Source organism: Pelmatolapia mariae, linkage group LG6, assembly GCF_036321145.2.
Source record: "Pelmatolapia mariae isolate MD_Pm_ZW linkage group LG6, Pm_UMD_F_2, whole genome shotgun sequence".
Classification (NCBI taxonomy): domain Eukaryota; kingdom Metazoa; phylum Chordata; class Actinopteri; order Cichliformes; family Cichlidae; genus Pelmatolapia; species Pelmatolapia mariae.
Window position 1 is genome coordinate 9,967,549 of NC_086232.1, and position 26,506 is coordinate 9,994,054.

Here is a 26,506-nt window from a genome sequence, read left to right on the forward strand (position 1 = left end):
TTTTTTTTTTTTTGTGTGTGTGTGTGTGTGTGGCCAAAATTCAAGGTGAGAACATATGCTTTACGGGCGCTTAAAGGATTTTGTAGAGGTGCTAACACAGGTTGTAGTCTCAAAGGACACAAGGGAAAAGACATAGCGACTGTCCTTAATTGAGTGGGGAATTATTCCGTCCATTAAGATACTAGAAGAGCACCAACTGATGTCAGTGCCATGTTTCTTTTGATGGGTGACTTACACACGTCTGTTTTCCCGGCTCATTAATCATTTCAATATTTTTATCTGAACACACTGGAGTACTTCTAACCTTTTGTTTCTTCATTCTTTCTTAGGTTTGTCTACGATGGAGGCTACGGCCAAGTTTGACTTTGAAGCTAAAGCGGAGGATGACCTGAGTTTCAAAAGAGGAGACTGCTTGAAAGTAAGGATCACACACACACACACACACACACACACACACACACACACACACACACACACACACACACACACACACACACACACACACACACACACACACATAGACATGCAAACACTTCCTTGGTTTGTTTTTAGCAGCAGCACTCTTCACACAAGTCATAAAATGTTGTTAGCATGCAAAAACATTCAAATGTCAGATTTTATATATATATGTTGAGTATAATGCAGAGTATTTCCATGTATATTAGTGTTTTATCACACTTGTGCAACAATGGTGCACTGTACTATTCTCTGAAGCCCTCTTCAGTTCTCTGCGCAGCCAACCACGACTGCATCCTGCTGCTTAAGTCCGAGTTTCCTTCCTGTTTACGTTGCCATTGCAACAAAATCTTTATATCTTCTTGACAGAATCAAAAAGTAAAATCATATAGCAGAGGTGAACGCACAGATAACATCAAACTAGCAGACAAACAGCTACAATGACTCTTGATGCAGCTTTCACACATCGCTTTTGTTAACTCAGCACCTTGTTGAAGCATTAGTTTAAGTATATACACCTGCAACCTTAATCTGGGTGCTTTATTGTTATAATACGTTTCAAACTATGTGAACAATGGAAAAACATTTCGATGTTGTTCCGGTGTAAACCTCTCAGAAAAGCTGTTAAAAGTGAGGTCTCCTGTAAAAAGGTGTTACAGGAGACTGCAGGGCAAGCCAGTTTTATTTGTGCACTGCAGCATTTAGCGCAGGTAAATCCACTGCACCCGGCATTAAAACACTTCCATCGGTGTATTGGTGTATAGCATGTGGACATACACAAAAGGTATACAAGGAAATGGATCAGCAAAAACTCAGCCTCTAAATAACTTTCACAGACACCCACAGCTATCTCACACAGGCAAACCACAAACACACACACAGAACTAATCATAACTGAGAGAAAAAATATTCTCAGTTTCTACAGTGTAGGCCATCTGGTACTTTGGCCTAGTAAATGGCTTAAAAGGACCCATCTATATCTATATCTATATCTATATCTATATCTATAGATATAAACACTTCTACAAAGCTTTACTGGAACACTTGAACATCACAGTAAAACACAAAGTCTCTACATAATCATGCATCTTCAGGGAAACTTAAAGCGCGGTTAGTGCAAGTGACAGTGACAACTGATACACTGATACATACAGAAGTAATAAGACAACCCCCAAATAAAATGGTTTTGCAGGCGATTTCTCCGTAGCTCCCCTGAATTTTCCTCGAGTTTTGCCTTTTTATTCGTTTCCTTGTCACTGCTGATAGCACCAGACAATACCTGCAGCCCATTCAGGTTGTACATGTAGTGTGACTCTTACAGGAGGTAAGTGTTGCTGTGTTTTCCAGCACAGTCTCAGGAGTGTAGAAGGAGATACAAGGAGACAGGCTGTTACACGGGGACAGTGTTGGACAAGTTACTTGAAAAAAATAATTAGTTACTAATTACTGATTACTTGTCCAATAGGGTAATCCTGTTACTTTACTGATTATTTATTTTCCAAAGTAATTAGTTATGTTATTACTTAGTTACTTTTAAAAAACATGATACACAACCTGAACATATTATAAAGCAATAGACCTTTCAGCCCAATTCTATTTTTTCTATATAATCCATCATATAAAATTGAATCAAATAAATGTCTCCTTTTAAAAAAATTTTTTAATTAGTTTTAATCTTTTAACTTTATGCACATTGCATCAAGCAAAAATTTAGTTATATGCAACAGTCTTTGACTTGAAGAAATTTAAACCTATTTTCTGCATATTCCAGCATATAAGATAAAACAATGTTTTGTGTTTACACTCACTCTTTCAAACAGACTCAAGTAAAACACAACAAAAAATAAATAAAATCAAAGATTCAGCCGCACTGAGTCCTGTTGCTCTTAAATCTATTTTCACCTGTTTAGCAGGTGGGGCGGGTGGAGGTTTGCCGGGTGCTGCAGCGATCATGTCAGTGGGGGGATCCGGGGGTTTCTCTGTGAATTTCACATTTCTGTGGCGGCTTGCTAGGTACTTGCTCTGATTTGAAGTTTAATTTTTTTGCTGTAGAAAAGTTTTTTCCCACTCAGAGTGTACAGCTAATGTTAATGTTTTTGTCACTTTTTACAGAATCAAACTCAAAGTAATGTCAGTACTTCCAAGCTTTAAACGCTGCATGGTCGTTCTCTCTCCCACACTCCATATTATCCATTGTTGATCTACACACGTCTGTTGCTGCCACAGACGTCACATGCTCGTATGTCATTTTCATGAGACACTCTCACAAACAAAATCATGATTTAGTAATGCATGCAATTACTTCACTCGTTAATAGGATTACAGTTACTGCCCATCTCTGCACAGGGAGATCTGAATAGGGTCACAGAAGGGCATCAGCCCAGCAGCACGACCCTTATGTGCTCCTTTCTGTGAGGCGGAACAGGAGGACAGTAGCGGTTTTTGACAGGGGCGACATGGGCGGTTGCCCGGGGTGGCATCGTGGTGGGTGCGGCATCACGGGCAACGTTGCTCGTACCCATGCTGCCCCGACATCATGCCAGCTCATTTTGGGGATGGCATAGGCACCGATCGGTGTTCTTACTGCCATTTGCGGGGAGTAAGGGCGCCCTCCGTTTGCGAGGTGCGCCTGCTGCTTGCGGCACAGGGAGGAGAGGGCCGGGCGGCGGGGGATTCTCTGGCTGGCTGGAGCAGCATCTAATACATACTGTACTGTATATAGCGGAGATGACAATAAAGTTTACTTTGACTTCAGCAGCAAGCAGGCGCACCGAGGGCTCTCGCGCTTTCGCGTATAGAATTTCAAAAAAACAGTAGACACTGATGTAGCTTACTGAATCTTTTGGACTGTGTTCAGCACAATATTAATTAGTCATTGTCAATTGTTGATTTGTCCTATTCTCATTGTATAATGAATTATAATGGCTGTTTGTTAGCTGTTTGCATACTATGCATACTCTCTCTCTCTTCATATATATATGTGTGTGTGTGTGTTTATGTCTATCTGGTTAAATTCAGTATGTTCCGACATAATCCTTAATATATTTTATGTTTCGGTGGGGGGTTGGGGTGGAGGGTTGGGGTAGAGGGGCGGCAGAGGGGGTGTTCGCCCAGGGCACCAAACAGGTAGGACCGCCACTGCAGGAGGAACACTGCCAGTGAAATTACCTCCCATGGGACACTCATGTCCATATTTCTGCCACACTGTTAGGAGCAGAGCCCAGTGTCATTAAGTGAGAACCTGTGTTCACAGACCAGGACCATGCAACTTGATTGGCATTCACCAGAGATCACTATAACTGCTATAGCTTGAATGCTTGTGATATTATTTTCAGTTGTACTCCAAAATCTGCATTATGTATTGTAAGAGTTTAGTTGGCAGCACACAGGGATCTGCAAATAAGTGGAAGGCTGTGAGTATACACCAGTAAGTGACACCTTTAGCAAAACTGGTCTAATATAGTGAAGAACCCTCTTGTGGCACTGAACTAGAATTGTTCTATCGGCACATGGACACAAAACTATTGTTCAAGACAGGATAACAGAGGATCCTTTGGGTCCTGTGGGTCGTGGGGTGGGTCCCACTTTGATCACGGTTATTTAGCTGAATCCCCTAGATGCCTGGATCATCTCCAGTTGAGCAGTTTTGGACTGTTGTCATTACTATGGAGGGTGTGGTTGGTTTGCAGCAGTGTATAATCAGGCAGTAGGTAAACAAAACCCATTTGAATAAATGTCAACAACCAGTGTTTCCCAGCAGAATGCTGTGCAGTAAAAAAGATCATTAATGTTCACATCACCTTCAGTGAATTGAAGCTTGTGGCTGATTGGCGGACATGTATGCGTGCTGATGCACAGAGATCAGGCATTGCTCCAAGTGGGAGCGGCTGTTTCACCATTTTAACATACTTCATTTTGGCATAATTGTGATTACAGTTATTATTTTTTATTTTATACTATGTGGCTTTTGTATGTTTGCCACATTAATTTTATCGTTAAGTAAATTAGTTTAAATGTTTAATAATAAATAATATGTGAAAACATTTCTGATCACTTTTTCTATTTTCCCCCCCAAAATACAAATTGTTCAAATTGTTATGTATTTAGTGTACCTAATAAGGTCATAATAAAATAATGCGATATTTAGAATCCCTATATATTATTCCCTATTGTCTGTATGTTGTCAATACTAACAATGGCAGTAAAAAACATAGATTTAAACAGCTTTATGGAGAATTATTATTACTTTGACCTTCAGACCAATCTATTAACCTTAAAGGAAAGGTCAGAGGTCAAATGTGACATAAATCCTTATATCGTACTTTCTATATGTTGACAATAAACACCACTTGTAATAATCATAGTGTTTTTAAGTAATAAGACTTTTTGTTCATTTTTGACCAATAAATCATGAAGTTGGCCTTACAGACAGATTTTAATGGATCGTTAACATGATCTGACTGTTTTCATATATGTGTGTTGTGTGATTGTGTAAATTAGATTCTGCAAACTTCTGGGAACTGGTACAGAGCAGAGCACAACGGAGCTATGGGCTTTGTCCCAAAAAACTATATCGACATTCACATCCCCAGGTAAAACCATGTTTTCATATGTTTTTTTTTTTTCAAATTAACCTCCTTCTAGCTTCTGTATTTATGTATTTACACCTGTTAATAATTTCAAAGTGCATTATGTAGCTGACTTACATTTACTTACTTTGCTTACTTACTTTAGCATGTGATCACTTTATCCTATATTGTTTCTTGCCTGCAAATTATGCATTTTTACCTCCTCAGCTCCTTCAGCACCATCAGGTTTTGTGTCACTACTTGAACTTTATGTTTCCTGCTCCCCATCTCCTACCTCTGTTCTCCCCTGTCTCCTTAATAACTCCAGCTGGTATCAGGAAAACACCAGTCGCACTGACGCCCAGGAGATACTGATGTCACAGCCCGTGGGGGCCTTTCTCATACGAAGCAGCCGAAAACCAGCTCCAGGCGACTTCTCCATCTCTGTCAGGTGCATTTAGCATGTTTTTGAGTTTGCAGGGTAACTTTACCCGACTAGCTAAAAATCGTGTATTCAGACTGATTAATCTATTCAATTCAATTCAATTTTATTTATATAGCGCCAAATCACAACAAAAGTCACCTCAAGGCGCTTCATAGGTACAGAGAAAAACCCAATAATCATATGACCCCCTATGAGCAAGCACTTTGGCGACAGTGGGAAGGAAAAACTCCCTTTTAACAGGAAGAAACCTCCGGCAGAACCAGGCTCAGGGAGGGGCGGCCATCTGCTGCGACCGGTTGGGGTGAGAGAAGGAAAACAGGATGAAAGACATGCTGTGGAAGAGAGACAGAGATTAATAACAGATATGATTCGATGCAGAGAGGTCTATTAACACATAGTGAGTGAGAAGGTGACTGGAAAGGAAAAACTCAATGCATCATGGGAATCCCCGGCAGCCTACGTCTATTGCAGCATAACTAAGGGAGGATTCAGGGTCACTTGGTCCAGCCCTAACTATATGCTTTAGCAAAAAGGAAAGTTTTAAGCCTAATCTTGAAAGTAGAGATGGTGTCTGTCCCGAATCCAAACTGGAAGCTGGTTCCACAGAAGAGGGGCCTGAAAACTGAAGGCTCTCCCTCCCATTCTACTTTTAAATACTCTAGGAACAACAAGTAAGCCTGCAGTGCGAGAGCGAAGTGCTCTAATAGGGTGATATGGTACTACAAGGTCATTAAGATAAGATGGGGCCTGATTATTTAAGACCTTGTATGTGAGGAGCAGAATTTTGAATTCAATTCTGGATTTAACAGGAAGCCAATGAAGGGAAGCCAATACAGGAGAAATATGCTCTCTCTTCCTAGTCCCTGTCAGTACTCTTGCTGCAGCATTTTGAATTAGCTGAAGGCTTTTCAGTGAGTTTTTAGGACATCCTGATAATAAAGAATTACAGTAGTCCAGCCTGGAAGTAATAAATGCATGAACTAGTTTTTCAGCATCACTCTGAGACAGGATATTTCTAACTTTAGAGATGTTGCGCAAATGGAAGAAAGCAGTACATATTTGTACATATTTGTTTAATATGTGCGTTGAAGGACATGTCCTGGTCAAAAATGACTCCAAGGTTCCTCGCAGTGTTACTGGAGGCCAAGGTAATGCCATCCAGAGTAAGAACCTGGTTAGACACCATATTTCTAAGATTTTCAGGGCCGAGTACAATAACCTCAGTTTTATCTGAATTAAGAAGCAGAAAGTTGGCGGCCATCCAGGTCTTTATGTCTTTAAGACATTCCTGCAGTTTAACTAATTGGTGTGTGTTACCTGGCTTCATGGACAGATAGAGCTGGGTGTCATCTGCATAGCAGTGAAAATTTATGCTATGTCTTCTAATGATGCTACCTAGGGGAAGCATGTATAATGTAAATAGAATTGGTCCTAGCACTGAACCCTGTGGAACACCATAACTGACCATAGTGGGTGAAGAGGACTCTCCATTTACATGTACAAATTGGAGTCTATTAGATAGATATGATACAAACCACTGCAGTACAGTACCTTTAATACCTACAGCATGTTCTAATCGCTCTAATAGGATATTATGGTCAACAGTATCGAACGCTGCACTGAGGTCTAGCAGGACAAGCACAGAGATGAGTCCACTGTCAGAGGCCATAAGAAGATCATTTGTAACCTTCACTAAAGCTGTTTCTGTGCTGTGATGAGCTCTGAAACCTGACTGAAACTCTTCAAATAAGCCATTCCTCTGCAGGTGATCTGTTAGCTGTTTGACAACTACTCTTTCAAGGATTTTTGATATGAAAGGAAGGTTGGAGATTGGCCTATAATTAGCTAAGACAGCTGGGTCTAGAGATGGCTTTTTGAGTAAAGGTTTAACTACAGCCACCTTGAAGGCCTGTGGTACATAGCCGATTATTAGAGATAGGTTGATCATTTTTAAGATCGAATAATTAATTAATGGCAGGACTTCTTTGAGCAGTTTTGTAGGAATGGGGTCTAAAAGACACGTTGATGGTTTGGAGGAAGTAATTACTGAAGGTAACTCAGAAAGATCATTTGGAGAAAAAGAGTCTAACTTAACATCAATGGTACTAAGAGTAGCTGTAGATAATATTACATCTGTGGGATGATTATTGGTAATTTTTTCTATAATGATAAGAATTTTATTTGTGAAGAAGTTCATGAAGTCATTACTAGTTAACGTTAAAGGGATGGTTGGCTCAGTAGAGCTCTGACTTTTTGTCAGCCTGGCTACAGTGCTGAAGAGAAACCTGGGGTTGTTCTTATTTTCTTCAATCAGTGACGAATAGTAAGAGTAAGTAAGGCTTTGCGGAGGGCTTTCTTTTATAAATCAGCAAACTATTTCTGCAGGCTAAATGATGATCCTCTAAATTTGTGAGACGCCATTTCCTCTCCAGCTTACGAGTTATCTGCTTTAGGCTACGTGTTTGAGAATTATACCACGGAGTCAGGTACTTCTGATTTGAGACCTTAGTTTTCACAGGAGCTACAGTATCCAGAGTCATACGTAGTGAGGAGGTAAAATTATTAACAAGATAATCGACCTCTGTTGGAGTAGCGTTCAGATAGCTGCTCTGCTCTATGTTGGTACAGGGCATTGAAGATGATAACAGTGGGTGGATTATATTCTTAAACTTAGTTACAGAGCTTTCAGAAAGACATCTACTGTGATAAAGTCTACTCTCCACTGCTGTGTAATCAATTATTGTAAATGTAAATGTTATCTAAATCAGAGAAATTGTCTGAGAAATCAGAGAGAAATCTATGTGCCTAACAACTGCTAACAGCTAGACTATTAACATTTGCAATTCTGTGCCAACTCTATGATACATTTGCTGTTCTTCCATTTCACAAACATTATATATATTTAACAATGTGCAATGCTGGTGTTTAGTTTAAAAGAGGCAAATGTTTCTTCAAATGCAGTCACACAGGGTCACTGTGAGGGGGAGCGTCACCCACTGGTGATGCCTTTCATGTAGGAATGTAGTGACTCAGCCTTTGTCTGGGGATTCCACAGAGCTCCTATTTTTCCAGTTTTTGGAGAAATACCTCACATATTTAACACGCCTTCTCCCCTTTGCAAGACATGACATGTAGTCTTGTATTCAGGGTGAAGAAATTACAGTAGACATGAATGGCTCGCTTTTGTCTATAGTGGTTATCATGTTGGCTTCCAGTACGGCAATTTACACAGTGTGTGTGTGTGTTTATTTTTTGTCCCACACCGTGTTTTTGCCTTGCATGTTCACTGCTCACCATTTAATTTTGTTCTTCTCGGAATTCTTTTTTTGTCAGTCTTTCTCACCGTCACACAGTTGTGGGCAAGAGGAAGTATGAATATGTACTAATTAAGAGTCAACCACTTCCTTCAGACGATTCACTTTCGTTCTTTCTCTGAAACTTACCTGCTTGCAGCAGTCTGATATTGATGAGCTAATCTTTTAAGGTCCAGACCGATACTACTAAAATGATGAATACCTGAGGCATTCAAATTTTATATTGAAACTACAGAGACTTTGTTATTGTGTTGTTTATTTTAACAAAACTTGTCTTTAAGGTCTTTTTTGTATGTTTGCCATAGGTTCATCAATGTTTTCTCTTTCACTGTTGAGTGCTGAAGCAATATAGTAGCAGCATACATTTGTGTGTGTGTGTCCGTGTTTGTGTGTGGGCGTGTGTGTGTCTGTGTCTGTATCCGTGTGTGTCCATGTCCTTGCCGGTGTGTCTGTGTGTCCGTGTGTGTGTGTGTGAGTGCGAGTGTGTCAGCGTGTGTGTGTGCATGCATGCATGTCTGTGCTCTAAATTTTTAATCAGACAACAGCGAACCCTCTGAGCAAATAACTAATAATTAATTTTGATATAAAAACTTTATGTAACTATTATAATTATAATTACAATTATAAAGACGTTTCATCTTTTAGATTTGCATACATTGTTTTATTCACCTTATCTACCTGTCTCCCTCTGTGTGGCTAGTTGCTGCAATGAGATAGTGGCTGTTTGTTTGAGGACAAAAGAAAAAAAAATACTCTGGCCCAATTACAATAGTAGTTTCCTTTATGTGTGAGGGACACTCAGCAGCTACTGGATAAGTTTGAACTTGCTAATACCAGGTTGAAATTTTGCCTTCTGAATGGACAAAGTGTTGGAAACATTCAAAGTTTTTCACTTATACTGACACAATAGCACAGTTGCTGTACATTTCTTGGCTGCGCTTCCATGATGTGAATCTCCCTTTCCACCACTTCCCAAAGATGCTCTGCTAGGTTGAACTCTGATGACTGTGGAGGACATTTGAGTACAGTGTATGCACTGTCATGTTCAAGAAACCAGTGCGTGATGATTTCATGGCGTGTTATACTGCTTGAAGCACTCATCAGAAAATGGGTACACTATGGTCATAAAGGGATGGATATGGTCAGGAACAATACTCAGACAGGCTGCCTGGTGTGGTCTTCTGCTGCTATAGCCCATATGTTTCATGGTTTAATGACTTCTGTGCTCAGAGACATTCTGGTCATAAGTGGTTATTTGAGTTACTGTTGCCTTCCTAATAGCCTGAAGCTCCTCTCCACCCAGAGAACAGCAGCTCACTGGATTCTTTCTCTTTTTCAGACCATTTTCTGTAAATGCTAGAGATGCACACCAACGATCATGCCATGTTCAAAGTGACATAAATCCCCTTTCTTCCCCATTCTGATCCTCAGTTAGAACAACAGCAGGTTGTTTTAATCATGTCTAATTGCTTAAATACTTTCTGCTGCGGCACTGTGATTGACTGAAAAGATACTTATGGTAATGAGCAAATGAATAGGAGTACCTAATAAAATGGCTGGTGATGGTATAACAGCACAATGTCTCACATTTTATAAGGATGGAACAAACATAAGTAGTCATTGTAATCATCAATGAAGTCATTGTAGTACATGGAATGAAATACAGAAATGCAGATAAAAAGGATCCTAGTTTTCATCTTATACCCTTTTAGACATCCAGCAGATGTTCAGCACTTCAGGGTGATGCGTGACAGCAGAGGGCAGTACTACCTGTGGTCAGAAAAGTTTCCCTCACTCAATCAGCTGGTGGAATACTATAAAAAAAAATCCATCTCCAAACAGAGTCTACTATTGCTGAAAGAGACACAAAAAGAGGTAAGGGCTAAAGATTGAAACCTGCCTGGAAATGTACACAGTCATTAGTGCTGTCACCATCTGGTGCTGTCAGTGGATTTAACAGGAGTCACAGAATGACAAGGCAGCCATAAAGGAAACGCTAATGTGACTTGTTTATGCCCCAACAGGAAAGAGGAGACTCAAATAAGCTTCTACCTCCTCTTCCTATTTTTTCACCTTCTGATCGCGCGCCTTCTCCAGCACCACGACAGGTACACAACTCTGTGCGTATGTCTGTGGTTACACTGATGACTGTGGATCTGTGAAATGTGTGTAAGATACAGTGTATCCCTGTCCATATAGACTGTGTGACTGTACAGTTTCAGTTTCAGGCGTGCATGCATAACCTTTAGTCAGAGCAGTTAAGTCTTTGACCTTTGATCTGCTGTACACTTTTATGTAAATGCCAACTTCTAAGGAGCCTAGAATAACAATTATAATAAGCCCCAGTGGGCATTTTTAAATTACATTTTTGCCCAAATTCAGACATATCTGTCTCTTTAAATCTCTGCACATAGTAAATAAAACTTTGAAAATTGGGCTGAAAATTAGCCAGTGACAGTTAGCTGATAACATATAGAGTACTGATTAGTTTATCTATGTCTTCTATCTTCCTCTGTTGTATCTAGCGCAAAACCTCCCACACAACGCAGGTCAGAGCCCTTTACGATTTCAAGGCAGAAGAGGCGGACGAGCTGGAGTTCAGTGCAGGGGATATCATTGAGGTTTTGGAGGTCTCTGACCAGACCTGGTGGAAAGGTCAGCTAAGGGGCAAAAAAGGCCTTTTCCCCTCCAACTACACCAAACCCATCTGAGAGGACCGCCCACAGACAAACATCTGTAAAACTACTGCAACTTTTTAGTCAAACGTCTAATGCTGGTTTTGTTTGTGTTTTTGAGATTAAATTTCAAACTTAGAGCAACTCAAAACTGCTAGCAGGAAAAGGCTCACCAATACACCAAGCATGTGAGATTTTAATTTTCATCATGTCAAGGATAGCGTTCATGTTTGTCATTGACAAAACATAAAAAGCCAAAGTCAAGATTAAAACATGTTTTTTTTCTGTTTTTTAATGAAAAAGTATTTCATGTATCGATCTGTCCTGCCCAGTGGTGATGTCTAATTCAGTGCTATTTGGAAAAGTATTTAAGTTTCAATTGTAAGGTACCTAATGCTACTATTTCAGAGAGAAATCATTCCATTTACAAATGCATTTTATGCATGATCAGTGCACCACATGAATGCTACTCTGTAAACTTTTTTTTGTCAGCCTTATGATTAAGTTGGTTGTACTTTTTGATCACATCATGGTGTTGGATTCCTAACAAGGCCCATGTTTTATTACCGTAATTTATGAACTTTTGAAGTTGTTGCTGATTGCTCAGACTCCACACAACAAAAAGGTATTGCGCAGACATATTATAAGTAAACCATCCAGTGGGTTCAGTCATGTGTGTGTCCATGTCTGAAAAGTAATAAAAGCATTTTAGGACACTCTGAAGTCTAAAAGTAAAAGTTCCTGTGTGTCATGTACCGTATACTAATAATAAAGCAGATCTATATTCCAGTATTTCAGTATTCGGTTGTGGCCAGAGTATTTTAAGAACAACACAAATGTGTTTTAGACATTCTCAAAATAGACCCCAGAAGTTGTTTCACTTTATTTAGGGCATATGACACTGCTTATCTTGTTTGGCCCACATATAAAGTGCGTGTTTGTTCAGTTTATTACCTGGGCTGACCTTATCAAGGCTGCTACGAAAGAAAAGAAAACTCCCAATAGCTTCAGAGTACGTGTTTCTATAGCTCTCAGGACAAACGTGGTGCATTCAATGTCTGTGTGTAATTTGGTCAATCTGACTGAAAGCAGAAATCTTTTCATCCTCACTTTTAAATTTAAAAATGTATATTATTAATCATATTCATTTCTAAGACTCTCTGGATGTGTTTTGGTATGATTTGGGCTTCCACAATGAAAATTCCAAAACGAAAGTTACACAAAGGTTTTCACAGACGTTAACGCCCATTGCAGTGTCTCGTCTTCATCATTCCAATGGCAAGTGAAGAGTCCAAAGTCTCGGCTCAATCTCGGTGAGAATTCCGGTCAGGTGAGAAAAGTTTCCCAGTTTTATTGTAGTCTACCTGTATGTAGGTGTCACTCAGCAAACCCTGCTCGGGGTTAAGAAAGTTTCTGACCTTTATTGGTGCAAACCGCTAAAGCCACCATGGCCGAATCCCAGCTCACGGTTATGGAGGACGGGCGCATAGGAGTCAAAGTCCCGGAGACCAAGCCGGAGTTTTACTACAGTGAAGAGCAGCGAGCCGCTATTGAACTGCTGCTGAAGGAGGGCGATGGCGCCTTCAAAACAAGACTTAAAGAGGACAACACGAAGGACTTTCTGTCTGCCAGGGAAGTCAAGCTGTTAACGAACACTTTCAGACCGTACGACTCAGGGGATGACAGCAAGGCATCCACCTCCGGGTCGGAGCAGGGCGCCACCGGCACCGATGCGGATTCAGGGGTCCACTCCACCTACTGGCCCCAGATGTCGGACACAGAGGTGCCGCCGCTGGATATCGGGTGGCCCAGCGGGGCTTATTTTAAAGGGGTGACCCGAGTTTCCGTGCACACACACCCGCCCAAAGACAACGGACCGCACATTAAGGAGGTGGTGCGACGGCTCATCCAAGAGGCTAGCAAGGTGAGGAGTGTGGGTCCGATTCAACCTGTTTAAAAGTTTATGGCTAATAACGGGTATCCTTATAAATTCATAACGATCATAGTCTTATGTTAGTCTATGATAGTACTTTAAATACAGCCAATAACATGGGCAATACTAAAAATATGGAGTACATTTACGACAATTAATCACATTTCTGCTAATAGGTAGTTAGTAGGTAAAGATTAATTGCCTGTTAGAAGACAAGTGTCCAATGCTGCAAATTTTGGTATCGATCAGATACCAGAATTTGGTAAATAGAGCTGATACCAATACCGATACTTTGAACATTGAACATGTAGTGAAGAGCAATGTATCATTATGAGAGATGTCATTATAGTAATGAGCAGTTTTTTTGTTTTGTTTTAGATCTGGATGTAAATGCATCTCCAAAGGACTTTGGGCTACTTTTTTGTTTACATGTGCTTTATGTAAACAAAAAAGTATAGGTGTGCCGGTCAACACAAAAGATTCACACATTTTTACATGTGTTTTTTTTTTTTACATTTCCCCAAAATTATGAATTAAACACAATTCAGTTGGCTACATACTGAACTTAGAGGATAGAAACATGGTATTGATCTATAGCTAATAACAAGGTAGGTATCACTACTGTCGATATTTGGACAGGTGCGCTGATGGTAGTGATGGAGTACAGCCTAAAGTGGAGGAGCAACAGTGGGTGTTTTGTAAGTCAAGAGTGAGTGTGAGAGTGTAAAATGGGGGTGGAAGACACAGTTTTAAGCTTTGCTTGTTTGTTTCAGCCTCGACAGGATGGTACGATCCGTTTACCACCCTTTGGAATTCAGTTTCCTCCAGTTACGCTCACAGCATGCTAGGCTATTTACTACTGTCATAAAAATGAGCTTCACAATCTTCAAGTAGTGGGGTCAATATTAATAAAATTACAGATCTGAAGGAAAAAGAGGCAAGCAGGTTCAGAATGCAGAACTCAAAAGACTAGTTTGGTTATGGCTGTAGGCATGATTTATTTTTTCTTTTAGTTAGTTTTTTCTTTTAAAAAAGATAATTTGGCTTGCAAACTATGATCATACGAAAATACCCAAATGAGACTGAGAATAGGTGGAGGGCGGGAATAGTGCAGGTGATTGTTTGCTGTGAATGGCAGTAGCTAATGCAAAATTGACAATAATAATACATACACAAACATAGGTGGGTGGTAACTGTGTAACAAATGGATCCAGGGTGCTCTAACAACCTCCAGCACTTGTGTATGTTTTTCATTAGATAGACTGCAGGAATTTGTTCCAGTTAAAAAGGCTCTGTGTGGGAAACGTTAAAGCTTTTATTTAAAATGAGGGCTCAGAATCATGAAACTCAAGCCCGGAAAAGAAATGTGAAACCACTGTCCACGCTCTTTTTTTTGTAGTTTGATAAAACTACAAGGCTGCTGCTCTTTGCAGTGTCCCGTAGAGCTAGCTCCACAGGGGTCAGGGAGGGGTGAACACCAGTTTGAGTGATTAATAGCTCCTCACATAGCAACTAAAGGCTTGAAGTGGGTCTTTAAATGTGAGTTGGTGATAGTCATGTTTACTCATAGGATGCCGGATCTACGCTGAGTCATCTGTTCCGTGCTCAGGCTACAATGCAGTGACAGGCTCTGCTGTGCACTCGCTTCCTTAGTATTTCTCTTTAAAAGTGGGTCAGGGAGGGCTGCAGGAACATGTCGCATACTCGTTCTGGGTTTTGTGAATTGTGCAACTTCTCTCAGCTTTTCTTTGAAATTCCCGGTCTTTCCCTTTCACAACACCCCTTTCCTTCTTCCTGGGTAGAGATCAGGTAGTGGAGGTAGTAAAAACAGGATCTCTGGCTCTTAACAGAATGACACACTACCTTGTTTCCTGGTTGCCCTGCCTACTGTTCTTTCATTTGATAAAGTAAGACATTGTTTAGTAGTTCACTCCCTCTTTTCACAATTTGCCATACCAAGACCTTTGGGTCTTTTCCAAACTTGGCAGATCAAGAAGACAAACAGTTAAACAGTAGGTGCTTTAGGATTGGTACAAAAAGTACATAAAAAAGACAAGCAGCTATTCTTACAAAAATAGCACTCAAGATAACACATGTTGACCAACCAGTTCTTCAGGTACTAACTTGTTTGCATGCAAACAGTGATTTAGTTTTTGGTTTTTATTTGTTTTAGTGATTCTTTCATTTTTCTTTCTTATGGGATGATGATGATCTAGCTTTGATTCCTAACTGTCCTCAAGTCTCAGCCTGTATCTCTGCTGTTGAGCTTTCAGGTTGGCTCAGCATTTTTCTGTAGTGAGACTATGAGTGGAAACACCAGGCTTTTTTCAGTCTAACAGAGGAACATTTGTTGCAGATTTAAAGAGACATTTTTTCCATGACTTTGCTTTTCAAGGACGATGAAACAGTAAAATAATAAACATTTCCATACTCTCCACCTCTGCCTTGCACGTAACATGTCCATTCATGTTTGAAAGGACCATGTCTTGTTTTTTGCCCTCCCTTGGGCTGTGTGGACTTTACATAAAACTTGTGTTTTAGTATGGTGCCTTTAGGTATTTTTCTCATAAATCTGACTCAACAGTGATCATGTTGTACTGATTTATTCAGAGGCAGAATCAGAATTGGGTTTAATGGCCAAGTTTGTGTACACATACAAGAAATTAGGCTCCACTTTTTTTCTTGCTCTCAGTGTAAACAGAACAGGCAGGGCAGACAACAGCAACGTGACACAGGCATATTCATATGTGCTGAAAAAATTATGGAATAAGGGCTATTGTATAATATACACGCAGATGTCTGGTTGCTTTGGTATACAGTGCTCTGTAGCGCCTACCAGGGGGCAGGAGTTGGAACAGGTTGTGTACAGGGTGTGATGGGTCTGCAACCGAGGATTTGCAGGATCTAGTGTAGACCTATATTGATGGTATTGTCCACTGACCTGTTTGACTGGAAAGCAAACTGCAGAAGGTCGATTCCACTAGTTGACCTTCTGCAGGTTGTGATGTCCTGCAGGTATGTCAACACCAGGACGACAGCTCTACAGCATTTAACCAAGTTATAGGGGGTTTCTTGGAGACAGCGATGACTGGAGTGCTTGAAACAGCAGGGGACTGCATATAGCTCCAGGGATCTGTTTAAGGTCAGTGTAAAGATGGGGGCTAGCTGGTCAGTGCAGACTTTGAGGCCAGAGGGAGACACACAGTTTAGGGCTGGTGCCCTTCTGATCTCATGAGTTGGTCAGGTGTTAGAAAGGATGGGTTAGGGGTTGGCAAGGGGGAGTTGGTTGTGTGATGTGGCGGGAGAGGGTGAAGGGTGTAAAGGCAGGATTGTTACACCTGACATAAAGACATGCAGGTCCCCTGTCATCTGTAGTTGGTGGTATCCTGGAGACCCACACCGACACAAGGTCATTGGCTGAAACCTATGTTTGTTTTTTCTGTATATCATGTTCACGTCGATATAAGTGTGAAATGTACATGGTGTAATTATTTAGCCTTTTTTTCAATGAACTGTTAGTAGTTGGGGTTTTTTCTATTGTGGCACTCTGTCTTCCTTCTTTGTGTTTGTGTGCCTGTGCATTTTTTCCTCCATTGAATTAAAATATGTTTAATGGGACAGTACCATTATAAAATAATAATGTATTCACTTTTCAGATGTTACTGATACTTACCCAATGTCATTTTTTTATTTTGCTTACTTCATCCAAATAGTGCACAGATGACAAAATCAGCTTCACAAATGTTCTTTACCAAAACAAGTTTTATTTGATAAGGGGAATATCATTTTCTGTTTTAATTATAGCCTAACAAGAAAATATTTTTTGAAAGGAAATTGTCCTTTTTATAACTGAGATCAAAGGTAAAACTTTATTGCAATCCTAAAATTAGTTTTAAAGTGTTTCGACACACTTCTGCAAACCATGGTATGTACAACAATCACAATGTGTAATACGTCAAGGACTTTTATTGTGAAAAGAACTAACACAAACAAGAGGAAACCAGCAAATCTGGTTTCCACTTGCCTTTAAGCCAGCTTCATTCAGATTGATTGCAGGTTGGTGGGGTTATCCGAGTGGCGGGGGGTACAGCTGTGTGCCTGAGATACCTGTATTAGGGAAACTACCATCGAGAACATCACTAAAAAAACTATTTTTGCTAGAAAATTATGAGTGTTCTGTTATGTGTCCCTTTTTTTCTGTTTGTTCTGTCTCTCTGTGACAGCAACACTGTTCAAGTCCGCTTGCTGCTAACCAGTTACCCACAGCCCTCCACCATCTTCAACTGGAGTTTTTGTTAATCCACAATATGAGAAACTCGGCTTAGAGACGGCTGGTCCTTGTATTCTTTGTTGTTAAAGAGTATATATAGAGAGAGCATGATTTATTAATGTACTTAAGAAGGTTTACACGCTCCTCCTTTCACAAGCACAGAAAAGTCAGGGTTGGATAAACACTGACCACTCTGAAGCCTGAGCTCACAGTGATTATACTTGCACATACACGGACTTCAGTATTTGGCTATGCTTTACATAAAAAGACACCCTTTAATGATTGATATGCAGATGTCAGGTGGCCTTTTGGCAACACTTTTTGCATCATAGGATGCATCATAGGAATTTAGCCTAAGGAAGACATTTCCAAATTGTGTTGAGCACAAAGCAATTAATTGTCTTAAGTGGCTTTTTCACTTTGATTCCTAGATCAGCCTTAAGAATAGGAATATATCTGTAAGCACAATGTCAGATTAAACCACTGTGTCAACAGTTCATGCTGTGACCTGTCAGAGAAGAAAATGCCCTCTGCACAGTATACTAACTAGTTACAGCTTGTCGCCTAAATTATGTGGGCTGTATGTGAATATTAAGCTGCCAAGAATTTCACTGTCACACCTGCAACAACAACAACAATAAATACACGGTTAGTCCTGTCTTCATAGTCCTTTGCAGGCAACGTAAACCAAAAGATTTATATATCATGTCAAGGCAGTAGTAACCCCAATGTAAAATGTTAATGGACACAATAATGAACATGGCACATAACAACAACATGTGACCATTGAATGTTGCTTGAAAACCATTAGAGAAACGTAGAAACATTGTGCTATTAATAAATCCACTGGTCAGCTTGTTTTAGTCTCTAAAACTATTTCCAGTTGAAGAGCACTCTGTCGCTGTGGGCAAACATGACAGAACGTGTTGAAGAACAAGACTTTTGTGATTCTGTACTAGTCACAAGGTGGTTTAGAGGATAGGTCTTCTGTCTGGACGTACCTCCTCGACTAATTCCAGCGTACTCACAGAACAGAAAGAGCTTTATGGGACAGTGACAGACCTAAATTCCCCAGATGATCTTATTTTGTTGTTACAAGGTTTTATCTGTGTGATCTGTCAGTCTGAGTGGAACAGAGCAGAAGGATAACACAGTGGCTTCCCCCACTCTTATTGGACTAGCAGCTAAGACTCTTTCATAAGGCCCAGCAGTGCCTTCAAGGTTGGTGTATTAACAGGTGGCAAAGTGCTTCAGCTAGACAGATTAGCTTCACCTCATGGTTCCTTTGTTAGGTTTGTTGGAGTCATTTTGCCCTCAAGCAATGCATTGATTTTTGTCCCATCCTCCTATAGAGAGGTAACATGGAGGAGTAGCTGACAGTGAACTTGAGCTGAGATTCAGGTTTCTCAAATGTTGCAACACTTTCTTTCTCTCTACGTTGCTGTCTTGTTGGTGCAGTGTGTTCATCTTTGTTTCTGCCAAGGGGTTATTTATTTAAAATGCTGTAAGGGGTTAAAAAACCTGTGGCAGTCTATAACACAAAGAGTCAGACAAATGTTCATGCTCACATTCACCCTTATAGCCAATTTAGAATCATCAGTTATCCTCACATACTTTGGAGAGTACTCCACACAGTCACGGGGAGAACCACCAATCTCCACACTGAAATGCCCCAGCCGGCCGGCTTTGGAATTGAACTCAGGCCCTTTGGGTGCTGGATATAAAATACTAATGCTTATTTCTCCTGCAGGTGATCGCCATAGTAATGGACATCCTCACAGACATCCACATCCTACAGGACCTGATGGATGCAGCGTCACGTCGCATGGTGCCTGTTTATATTTTGTTGGATGAACATGGTGTGCCGCACTTCTTGGACATGTGCTCCAGGCTGCAGATTGGCTCACAACACCTTCGGGTAAGACTATACTTTTAGACAGTATATCAGCCGTGCAGAGAAAAATAATAACCTCATAATCTGAGCTTATTTTAAAGAGTTGCATCTTCTAGTGTAGGTTCAGTTATTCAGAGGGTCATGGATTGTTTTATTGGTTTGTTTAAATAAATTAACTCAATAATTTGATTCAACTCAATAATTCATGTCACAACCAATAACCATTGTCGAATATTGCCTAAACTGGAAGGGCAGTCTTGTAATCCCACTTTACTTTGATATAAATAATGGCGACATCACAGAAAAATCTGATTTCATCACTGATGCAGAATTTCAAAGTGCATCAGTGCCATCATTAAATAGTTAACTTTGTGAATGCAGGTACAAAATAACACCCATCCTAGTAATGAAATGACCAAATCTGACATGCTATTTTCACCACTGCATTAAAGCAGTTATACATAGAAGTGTCCCATTAGTTAAATTATTAATTGTTTCCACTTATGTCTTGAACTCACACAAAATCAGTAACAGAATTGGAAAGGACAGCTATTATAGAGCATTCAAGTGTATCCTTCTCCTCCATATTTAGCTGTAGGAGGTTTTGGGGTTCAGGTGTAGCCAGGAGTTATCTCGATAATGCACTTCAATCAAAACGTAACTGGTTTCATGTGCTGATCAATAATTACTGTGTGATTATGAATGGAGATAAAATTTAAAAAGCTAACAAAAGGCTAAATCGTCACTCCCCAGTGGTTTTAAAATTAACTTTCAGCTGATGTGGCTCCATTGTCCTCTTCAGCTGATTGTATATCTAGATGTGGCCCAAGACCATCAAACTTGATTGGTCAATAGTAGTAAAACAACATCTTATCACTTCCTTAAAGATTGTATGATTGAATCAGTTGCTAGGATTGCTGAGCCACATATTTCGTAGGCAACCAGTAGGAGGTTTGGGTGGACTGATTTTTAAGAGTATGGCTGTAAAAATCAAACTATGTGCTGCTTCCATCAAAATGATTGTTAAACTGCCTGCGTCTTGACATTGTTGGTTATGTTCTCATCCTCATCCTGACCCTGTGTCCTTGCAGAACATCAGAGCCAGAACACTTCAAGGAACTGGTTTCAATTTGTCGTTTGGCAGGCTGCCTGGTTCACTCTGTAATAAATACATGCTGGTAGACGGGGACAAAGTTGTTTTTGGTTCCTACAGGTGAGGAGGAAATATTGTGCAAAATGTTCCATTAAACTTAATAATCTGAGTTTAAGTAATTTTATCTGCCGCTGTGTATAAGATTAGAGACTGACAACCTGGGTTCCTTTTGTCAAATGATGTGAGTGAAAGACTCAGACTGTCTCTGAATACTTTCATCATTCTTGGATATAATTCTTCACTTTCTCTTTTAACAGAGCAATAATCACTCTGATGCCATTTGTGTTAATTCTATTTTTAGACTTACTGTAAAGACATGCTTGTGTCTCTTAATTGGCAGTTGCAGCAGCATTCTTGTAACCATGCACGCTTAACATTTTAGTGGCTTCATTGTGCCATTACGTGCACTGAGTCATGTCGTACTCCATTAAATTCTAACAAAGCACCAAGTGTAGCGCGATCTGGTCAGAAGAGACATGCAGCTAGATAAGTGGATAAGCAGGTGCTTATCCACTTTTCTGAATACGGTTGATTTACTTTTGATTGTGTATATACACACACACACACACACACCTATCTATCTATCTATCTATCTATCTATCTATCTATCTATCTATCTATCTATCTATCCATACATACACACATACACACATACACACACACACACACACACACACAACCCCGTTCAGCTATCTTAGTGAGGACCCTCATTGACATAATGCTTTCCCTAGCCCCTTACCCTAACCCTAACCATTAAAAATGAATGCCTAACCCTAACCCTGACCCTAAACCTAACCATAACCTAATTATAACCCTGACACTAAAACCACATTTTGAGCCTCAAAAATGCCTTTAAATGCCTTCAAAAATGTGAGGACCGGGTTGTGTGTCCTCACAAGTGACTGCTGTGTGTGTGTGAACACACACACACACACACACACATTCAGCCAGTCAACCTAACTTGTCTGTCTTTGGGCATGCCCGTGTAGATCACTTGCTGTGCTATCGATCAGGCTGGTCTTTTCTAGCCTGAGTACAAAATGTAGCTTTCGTTTTATGACAGGCTCCATCAATAGCTACTGCTAAATTCTGTCTAGGATTGAGACATTAATTATTCTGTTTGTGTTCGGACTTTTGTAGATGATCTCTATAGGCAGCTTGTTATGCTAGCATGGGTGACCTCATTTTAGGGGAGTACATTTAGCAGTTGTTTAAATATTTTAGCCTGGACTAAAAAGGTCAGCAACTAACTTTGTTCTGGTAGCATGCTAATGATACTGCTAATGCTTTTAATCAGAAAAATAATGATCAAAGCCATAGGAATGTGGTTGTAGTCTGTTTGATACCTGCTTACTGTGCTAGAGACACAAAGATTTTCCATAGAGAATATGCTCGTTCCTAACTGTTAATGCTGTTTTCTCCCAGCTTCTCCTGGTGCACGTCTCTCATGGACCGAAACATGATCACTGTGATGACGGGACAGCCAGTCGACTTCTTTGACCGGGACTTCCGTGAGCTGTATGCCATCTCTGAGAAAATGAACCTCTACAAAGAGTTTCACGTCAGCCCTCCTGCTGCCCACGTGGCCTCCACAGTTCGCTCTAAACCGAGTACCAAACGCCCGCCATTAGCAGCAACCACATCCCGCTTCCAGGTTAGCTTAGGGGATTCACGGAATAATGAAATCCAGGTCCCAGCACACAAATATTACAACCCTAAATACGCACTAGCGTTTGGGGATACTCCCCGTCCAACAGGATCTCTGCACGAACTCAAGAGGGGTTCAGGTCTGCCTGAGGTTACAGAGGAGGCAGCTTCAGGGAGTCCACGGTTGGCCAGCAGCGAGAAGATGGATCGGTTGAGTCCACTGCCGGCAGAATCCCCAGGCGAAAGCTTCAAGAGGACAAATGGAGTCAAGTCAGACATAAAAAGCCGGCCCACACTAAGGCAGAGACTTTTTAAGAGGAAATCCCAGAATAAACTTCCTGTTGACACGGAACCTGTACCCCCAGAAACTAAACAGGATGAGGAGAATGAGGATAACTGCGAAGTGGTTGTGTTATCTCCATCCAAATTTAGTAAGAAGCCGTCTAGACTGGGACGGAAGTCAATGTCTGAGCAAACTGTCAATGCCTCACATGACAATATGAGTAAGTCACGAATATTAGCTTGTATATGAAGATTAAATCTGCAATGAACACATTTTAATCTAATGAATTATAACCTGTAATCTAACCTGAGTGATGTGAAGAGGTTTGAGGGTAATGTAATCATTTCTCTATTTTCTTTTTCCTGACAGGTTTAAAAAGTCAACATAAAGGAAGGTGTAAAGTGAGCTGAAGCTGCCCATCTCCACAGAAGAGTCACACACAATGACTTTAGTCACATGAACATTAACATCACGTTTGATTGTGCTGAAGAATTTTACCCAGCGTCTCACAGAGAGACGAGATAAAGTCATTTTCTTGTTTGGTGCCAAATGTACAATAAATGAGTTTTAAGTTTTATATGATATGTTAGAATGCAGAGTGGGTTAATAAGAGATTTCGTTATGAGCACTTTCATCCTGTTTTGCTTTGAACACTGTTAGCTTCCAGGTTCTTCTCTTCTGGACACTGAATGTATAGTTTTAAGGTGGATCAAAGTGAGAATGAGATCAAGCCAAATGTAACACAGCGGGAACTTTAAATCCCACCAGATATGGGGTTATTTGTCGCTCTTAACCACACACATTCACCTCAGCCATGCAAACAAACCATGTTTAGCACAACCATGGTGTCCTTCCATTACATAGGTCCACTTACCCTTAAATCGGTAACCAAGATATGCTTTCACACGAACGTTTGCATGAAGGTGTTGGTGCTGACAGCATCTCACCAATCAGATGGATAAGTACTGCAACACAGGAGCAGATAAAATATGAGAAGGTTAAGCACATGATAGAGGCTCAAAGCAGCACAGCTGCTACAGACAAAGCAGCAGTGTGATCATGTGTTAAATGAAAAGCTGTGTACAGTAGTTCAGTATTGAATGTTCTGTATGGACGTTTGTGTGCTTGAAATAGTTCAGTGTGAGTGGAAGAGAGCTGCAGTATGAATAAAGTTTAGCCTGTTTGAATCAAGGAAGGAAAGCTGGCACCAGTGCGAGTTAACATACAAGTATCACAGCTCTGTCATTGAGTCTGAATAAATAAATATAAAATCAGAAGTCAAACTCAGACTTTGACTACATGCAGCGTCCACTACAAATAGGTAGCACAGTAAAATAGTTGTCAAAATGTTTGCAACCAACACAAAAAACAAACAAACCCCCCCCCCCCCCAAGGAATAAAGTTTTGTTTAATAATCTATATTTCTTACTGCGTTTTGGGGAAACTGAAAAACTTCAGACACTCCTACAGTCCATGCACAGACGCTCCACAGGATCTTCCAGGAATGGATATGGAACAAATTGGTCAGAAAGCGGTGATTTCATACCTGTAATAATCTCTAATCCAGCTGCAAGTTAGGTTAGGTTACTATGGCAGTATACCCCAGTAAGAAGAGAAGTGTTTTCATAGTACAGAAAACCCAGGATGGACACTGAACCTATGAAATCCTGCTTCACAATGCAGGCCACAGTTCAGGTTGATAGCCACTCATGGTCAGTCCAAAGCAGGATATTATTAGACAGTGAATGAGTTTAGGCCCAGATTACAGTTTAAATATTACATACCTTTTGTTTTATGTTGCAACTCTGTAATAAATATAGCCTTTTATTCAGTTCTTGAAGTGAGGAATTGTCATGTAAGAAAAAATTGCAGCAATACAGAAAAAAACATCAAACTGTGCATAAGTATAAATCTCTAAACGAGCGCCAGCCATAAATTTGAGTGCTGCTCCCTCTAGTGGTGATGCGCAAGTACTAGTCTATAGTTTGTCCTTTCAAAGTCTGAACCATGAAATAATTGCCAGAAAATTGTTTTTATTTTTTTTTTTTGCAAATGCAGAAAATGAGTGTTTATTGAGCTTTCTGAAAAAAATAAAAAAAATTCCATACAATATTTTTGCTACATCTGCAATTTACTTTTTATTTTGTATACATATATCCATATAATTCATAAATTATTGCTGTTGTTGCAGTTTATGACTTATAAATGATGCAGAAGTTTGAAAAACTCACAAAAAAGCCATCTACAAAATATGATACACTTGCTACAGGGTTAGGATGAGGGGTCAAAAACTGGTGACTGCATTACATAACCCGTCCGCTGGGTGCCGCCATTGCTTCTCCCTCTGGTTCTCTTATCGGTTAGCATTTGCTAACCACTCGGAAAGAAAAAGAGGAACCACAGGCCTGATGACAAACTCGGGGCTGAGTTGAGGGTAGTGTGGGGGAGGTTAGGCTCGGGGTGGGGGTGGGAGGGTTGATGGTTGGTGTAACACTAAAAGCAATAAAACAGGAAGTCAAGACTGCAGCAGGAAGAGGTGTTCTCACACACTTTGTGTGTTGCCAGTGCACAAGGATGAAAATACATTGTTTCCTGTCACTTGCGTATTCATGCTTCCTTTAAAGCCCTTCGTGTTTATTTGTTTTCAACAGACATTTAGACACTTCAGTCCATTCAGGTGTGCAGATTTAGAGTGCTGCTTTTTTGCATTATGCCCTGAGCACGAGGCTGATGTTCATAGATTGATGTAAACATAAATGTTTGATTTACTCAGTACAAAGATTGAAGGGATGCACGTTATCATAACCATAACAACAAGTCTAAATATGACGTTCTGCATATTCATTATGTTATCTCAATTACTGATGAAGCAGTATTAATTTATTGTTGAGTTTTCTGCAATCACTAATAATTACAATTAAAGACAAACTCATGGAACTTGACCATAATTACACCAGAATTCAGTCCTGTCATTACTTAGCCTGCACTGTGAACCGAAGCCTTGGCTATGAAGTCAAAATGCACCTGTTGGTTTAAGCATATGAGTACAACACAAACAATATTATGTTGTAAACATAATAAACATTTCCACATTCTATAGGTATAATCTATATGTTAGATTCTAATGATAAGTTTTTAAGTACTAATCTGAATTGTTTCCAGTTTTACACTGGACTATGATGCTCACAGACGATGCTGTGATCTGAAGTGAGCATAGGGAGCAGGTGGAATGGTAAATTTTTATATAGCACTTTATACAACATGCCTTATTCACCCACTTTTTCATATGCTTAAGTTCTGGCTGTCTAACATTCATGCATATTCATACTCTGATGAACGCATCAGAGAGCAACTTAGGGTTCAGTATCTTGCACAAGGATGCTTTGGCATGCATACTGGAGCAGCCAGGGGTACTATTAGCAGATGACCTGCTCTACTTCCTGAGCTACAGCCACCCCAGAGCGAACCTGGTTGTATGCTGTGCAGAAAAAAGAAATGAAAGTCAGCAGACGTGAGACAGAATACATGTGTGTGAGAACGCCTGGTGAAACAGTGAAGTTGCAAGGAGAAGCTGTAATGAAGAGAACAGGTTTAAATGCATTGGGTTGACCATTCAAAGCAATGGATAGTGCCCAAGAGAGGTGAAGAAGAGCGTGTAGGCAGGGTGGAGTGGGTGGAGACAAGTGTCAGGGGTCATTTATGAAAGAAATACAGCAGCAAGGATGAGTCGGTCACTCTGACAAAAAGACAGGAAGCCAAGCTGGAGGTGGAAGAAATGAAGCTGTAAAAGAGCTTCACTGGGAGTGACCAGGATGGACTAGATTAGAAATGAGCACATCAGAGGGACAGCTCAGTTTGAGCAGTTTGG

At 40.3% G+C, this 26,506-nt stretch overlaps 2 protein-coding genes across 2 annotated transcripts; both read left to right on the forward strand.

The window, feature by feature from the left end:
* The first annotated feature begins 340 nt into the window (after positions 1–340).
* On the forward strand, positions 341–11,590 carry grap2b (GRB2 related adaptor protein 2b). The gene is made up of 6 exons (XM_063475658.1): positions 341–418; positions 4,957–5,048; positions 5,353–5,475; positions 10,496–10,658; positions 10,808–10,891; positions 11,309–11,590. The coding sequence occupies exons 1-6, from the start codon at positions 341–343 to the stop codon at positions 11,492–11,494; spliced, it is 726 nt and encodes a 241-aa protein (XP_063331728.1). The 3' UTR covers positions 11,495–11,590.
* Positions 11,591–12,905: 1,315 nt separating this feature from the next.
* LOC134628447 (protein FAM83F-like) lies at positions 12,906–23,078 on the forward strand. Its single transcript, XM_063475125.1, has 5 exons — positions 12,906–13,382; positions 19,412–19,579; positions 20,647–20,768; positions 22,134–22,858; positions 23,008–23,078. Exons 1-5 carry the CDS (start codon positions 12,906–12,908, stop codon positions 23,046–23,048), a joined length of 1,533 nt encoding a protein of 510 aa, XP_063331195.1. The 3' UTR covers positions 23,049–23,078.
* Positions 23,079–26,506: the final 3,428 nt, after the last annotated feature.

Bases quoted from the DNA above. Each gene is read 5' to 3' on its own strand.
- grap2b (XM_063475658.1), top strand. From the start codon at position 341: ATGGAGGCTACGGCCAAGTTTGACTTTGAAGCTAAAGCGGAGGATGAC. The intron at 5,049-5,352 runs GTAAAACCATGT...TAATAACTCCAG, and splicing joins ATCGACATTCACATCCCCAG to CTGGTATCAGGAAAACACCA. The intron at 5,476-10,495 runs GTGCATTTAGCA...ATACCCTTTTAG, and splicing joins GACTTCTCCATCTCTGTCAG to ACATCCAGCAGATGTTCAGC.
- LOC134628447 (XM_063475125.1), top strand. From the start codon at position 12,906: ATGGCCGAATCCCAGCTCACGGTTATGGAGGACGGGCGCATAGGAGTC. The intron at 19,580-20,646 runs GTAAGACTATAC...GTGTCCTTGCAG, and splicing joins TTGGCTCACAACACCTTCGG to AACATCAGAGCCAGAACACT. The intron at 22,859-23,007 runs GTAAGTCACGAA...TTTTCCTGACAG, and splicing joins TGCCTCACATGACAATATGA to GTTTAAAAAGTCAACATAAA.